The 3,974-nt window shown below is 58.5% G+C and overlaps 3 protein-coding genes across 3 annotated transcripts in view; all 3 read right to left on the minus strand.

Moving 5' to 3' along the window:
• SPRG_20935 (protein arginine N-methyltransferase) overlaps positions 1-731 on the minus strand; it is a gene marked incomplete at both ends in the record, with an annotated part of 1,198 nt that extends 467 nt beyond the window's left edge. Inside the window, 2 exons of the mRNA XM_012349953.1 lie at positions 31-146; positions 194-731. Of these exons, the coding sequence (XP_012205343.1) occupies positions 31-146; positions 194-731 (654 nt within the window). The remainder of the gene's footprint in view (positions 1-30; positions 147-193) is intronic.
• A 481-nt stretch (positions 732-1,212) lies between these two features.
• SPRG_10718 (hypothetical protein) lies at positions 1,213-1,984 on the minus strand. The gene is made up of 4 exons (XM_012349949.1): positions 1,930-1,984; positions 1,684-1,867; positions 1,497-1,636; positions 1,213-1,440 (listed from the first exon to the last, which is right to left on the minus strand). The coding sequence occupies exons 1-4, from the start codon at positions 1,938-1,940 to the stop codon at positions 1,323-1,325; spliced, it is 453 nt and encodes a 150-aa protein (XP_012205339.1). The 5' UTR covers positions 1,941-1,984; the 3' UTR covers positions 1,213-1,322.
• Positions 1,985-2,289: 305 nt separating this feature from the next.
• On the minus strand, positions 2,290-3,840 carry SPRG_10719 (hypothetical protein; the record flags this gene model as incomplete). Its single annotated transcript, XM_012349950.1, has 8 exons — positions 2,290-2,509; positions 2,569-2,667; positions 2,718-3,031; positions 3,077-3,283; positions 3,337-3,394; positions 3,435-3,502; positions 3,545-3,658; positions 3,706-3,840. 8 exons carry the CDS (start codon positions 3,838-3,840, stop codon positions 2,290-2,292), a joined length of 1,215 nt encoding a protein of 404 aa, XP_012205340.1.
• Between the last annotated feature and the right edge of the window lie 134 nt (positions 3,841-3,974).

The following is a 3,974-nucleotide window of genomic DNA, read 5'->3' on the forward strand; positions in this document are numbered from 1 at the left end:
AGCACTCGACCTTTGCATCTATACACATACGAGGATCGGGCAGACGTTCGAGACGATCGCGTCGCCTTCGACCGTGTCGACCAGCGGCTCGGTCATCGCGATCTTCTTGATGCAGCTCATGTCAAAGCCATAGACATTGTCCCAGACTAAAAACGACGCATGAGCCACCAAATCCAGAGACGCGGCGACGTACACTCGATCTTCTCCGACTTGTACTGGCCGTCTTCGATGGCGGCCACGTACAAGACGGCCTTGTCCGGGAAGAGAAGGCCGCCGGGGACGAGCCACTTGTCGCGCGCGTAGAGCACCGTGTCGAGCATCGACTCGTAGAGGAGGAAGTAGCCCATCCACTCGGAAATGATTATGTCGACGTGCTGCACGGGCAGCTCGACTTCCTCGACCTTGCCCTTGATGAGCGTAATGCGGTCCGAGAAGCCATTGTCGTGCACAATCTGCTTGGCCTGCGTGATGATGCCGGAGCAGTCGATGCCGTAGACGTGCGCGGCGCCGGCCTTGGCCGCAAACATGGAGAGGATGCCCGTGCCGCAGCCGACGTCGAGCACGACCTTGTCCTTGAAGAGGTGGCCGTTCTGCAAGATCGCGTTCATGTACGTCTTGGTCCGCACCGCGTCCTTGAGCATCTCCTCATGGATGCCAAAGTGCGAGTACGAGTCAAAGTAGTAGTCCTTGGACGTCATGCTGCTGTCGGTCGTCGTCGTCGGGGCGCTCATATCTTGATCGGATCGAAAATGGAGCTCTTGGTGCCAGAAGCAGATTACACGTTGCCAACCAATTGTTCCGCGTGTCGGCTTTAAACGCGTTTAAACACACACGACGGGCCGGATACGCGCGGAAGAGACGCGCCAAAGGGGTTTGACCTCGAGCCCCCATCGCCGATCGACGTCGCCGCGCAGCTGCGGTGGAGGCACGTTCCTGCCACGTTTACCACGGGCGAGCAGAGGTTTACTGTGGCACGCACGCAATCACGCCTCCCCGGCTCGATGATCCAGGCCGAGACGCATCCAAGAGATAAGATCTCATGACGCCTCAGGCTTGAGCGCTCGGCGCAGCCCTTTATGAGGAGCTCATAACGTGTAGGATAGTGAGCATCGAGTCCATAGTGACGTAGGTTGTCGAAGTGACAAGAGGATGCCATCCTTTGGGATTGATTCGTCATGCGTGCCACAAAGTGCAGGAGGAGGAGACGGGATGTGGGGAGAGACTTGTCTATCCGTTGCGTGCGCATTGGATTATGTTATTAAGTCCACAGCCAGGCCAGCCCTAAAACCACGAGCTCACGAAACAACTAGTGTTTCGGTCGCTTAGATGGCACCACGGTTGCCACCCTTCTTGGCACCGCCGCGGGCGACGTTCTTGTTGACGGCCTTGTTGATCGGGGCCTTCTCAGCCTTCTTGGCCTTGGTGCGGTCCTTGGCCTCCCTAAGGTGCGAGACACTCATCAGCATCCTGCGCGCTTCAACACTGTTTTATCGTACTTCAAGGCGGCGTCGCGGGCAGCGGCGCGGACAGCGGGCTTCTGGTTGCGCTTCTTCTTGAGTTCCTCAACCGAGACGCCGACGATGGCACGCTGGATCTTCGTGGACTTGCGAGCACGGCGACGCGTGACTTCCTCGACCTACGCGCGAGCTTTAGTGTTTTGTGCAATACGCTTTGTAGACGTACGCGAAGCTTCTTGTTCATGCGGCGCCAGCCGAGCGTCCACACGATCTTAGCGGGCTTCTTGCGCTGCAAGAAGAGCGACTTGCACTTCGAGTTGAGGAGCATGAAGGCGTTGCCGTCCTTGCGGATGAGGCGGGTGCCGTGGCCGGGGTAGATGCGGCTTTCGCTGAACGCGCAAGTGTCGGTCCTAGCAGGATCATGCGCATGAGCCTCTGCTGCGTGCTGCCGGGCGCGGGCGACGCTACGTACTTGATCACCATTTTGGTCTTGAGGTAGCTGTGGAATTAAAGCCAATTGCTCAATATGGAGGCGAAATTTACCCCCGGCCGCCAAAACCAGTCTTTTCAAGCACCCTTTTGGTTGGCTCTCCAACGCTCTTCTTTTCGACCAATCCGCATCCATACTCACCCGAGTTTTGACCAATCCCAGGCCACATCATTTTCCATTGTTTAAATAGTGTACGACAACAGACTATTTCCAGCCGAAAGCAAATAGTGTCATATCGATGCGCAAGGAAGGAGATGCGGAGCCGATCGAGGTATATATGCATGCATGGCGTCGGGATGTAGTACGACTACACGCATTAGCCGTGCATACGGGCTACCTACGCTACTTCCATGCCTCGCCCAGGTAGGCGAAGAAGGCGAGGTAGAGGAAGACGAGTAGGAAGATCGCGAGCTGAACCCATCGCGTCGGCTGGAAGCCCGAGACGAGGTAGAGCGAGTAGTCGGCCGAGCCGGAGAGGACCGTCATGTCGTCTTCGTACTCGCGGATCCGGTCGTCGTCGTGGGCGCTCGGGTCACTAGAGAACGTCGATACGTGAGACGACCTACATCGCCACATCGCCACCTACAGGAGCATGGGCGGAGGAACGCAAGGCCTGTCGACGGAAGGTAGTGCGCCGAAATCGTCTTGAGAAGACGCAGCCCATCGTACGTGAAGAGCAGCAGCTGCCCATCGCTGGAGCCGCAAGCAATGTAGCGCAGGCTACACATGCACGCATGAGTCCCTGCAACGAGGTCGGTCTACCATAGTACTTGATGGCCATCGAGCACACAATGACGTCCTTGATCGGAACGCTCGCAACTTCGAGGAAGAGCTTGCCGCCGTCGGCGGCAGCCCACTTGGTCAGATACGACGAGCCCCGCGCCGGTGTCTGCAGCGTCACGATCTCGTCGTGGTGAAAGTGGCAAGCCCGGTAGATGAATTTGCCGCGGTTGGCCTTGACGTCGAGCTTCTGGAGCGCAAGCTCGCCGGCGAGGCCGAGCTTACCAGTCTTGGTCCACGTCTTCTTCTTCTTGTCGGTGACCGCCCACAAAATGCATTGTCCATCCTTCGCACACGTCAAGAGCTACGAGCGGCGATGTGAGAGGCGTGTATCGTGTCTCGTGTCAACCTTGGTGCTGGTCGCATGCCATGAGAGGCCGCTGATGCACCCGCTGTGACCGTTGTCGAGCTTGGCGATTTCGGTGGCCTTAAACTTTTTGGCAAAGGTCTCGTCGTTGCTGTCGTCGTCGGGGAGGGTAAGCTGCCACACGCGGACGATGCCATCTTCGCCGCCGGTCGCGAGCTTCGTTCCATCCGGGCTGAACCGCAGAACGCTCTAGAGGCCACAGTCATACAACACGTCGTGGTTGTAGCCTCGTGCAGTCGTACTTGGTAGCTATCGTCCTCGGCAAAGTCCGTTTGGAATTCCGTGACATAAGTCGACGTCCTATGATGACGATGACAGGGTCCTCATCATGCGGTCGTACGTCTTGCTGCCATGGCGCACACGGTAGATCACAGTCTTGTTGCCCATCGTCAGCGCGACGAGGCCGCCCTACGTAGCGCATCGCCTCGCCGTCGCGTGGGACACGCCTACCTTGGTGCCAATCGAGACGCCAGAGACAAGGTCGTCGCCCGTGTCGATCTCATGGAACGGAACGAGTGTCGGCTTGATCGTCGCGTCGAGCGCGTGCGGGAGGCGGGCCAAGGTCTACTACATAGGTAGTCCGCAGCTCGATCGCGAGGCCATCGTCGTACCACGCAGTTCTTGATGCCACTCTTGGCCGAGCCGCCGCCGCCCGCGATGGCCACGAACGAGACGTCGTCCGGGTCGCGCTGCCAGTCGAGGCCGAAGACCGGGTACTTGAGGCTCACGATCTTCCCCTCGGTCATGTTGGTGCTTCCAAAGAATGCGACGGCGTAGGTCCGCCCCCACATCGCACTTAATCGAGACTGCGCCAATTTCACACGCGATGCACGGGAGCGCGCCACGTCACATCCACGCCCTGCCTTCCGCTTCCTCAGAC

Source organism: Saprolegnia parasitica, assembly GCF_000151545.1.
Source record: "Saprolegnia parasitica CBS 223.65 unplaced genomic scaffold supercont2.59, whole genome shotgun sequence".
Classification (NCBI taxonomy): Eukaryota; Oomycota; class Saprolegniomycetes; order Saprolegniales; family Saprolegniaceae; genus Saprolegnia; species Saprolegnia parasitica.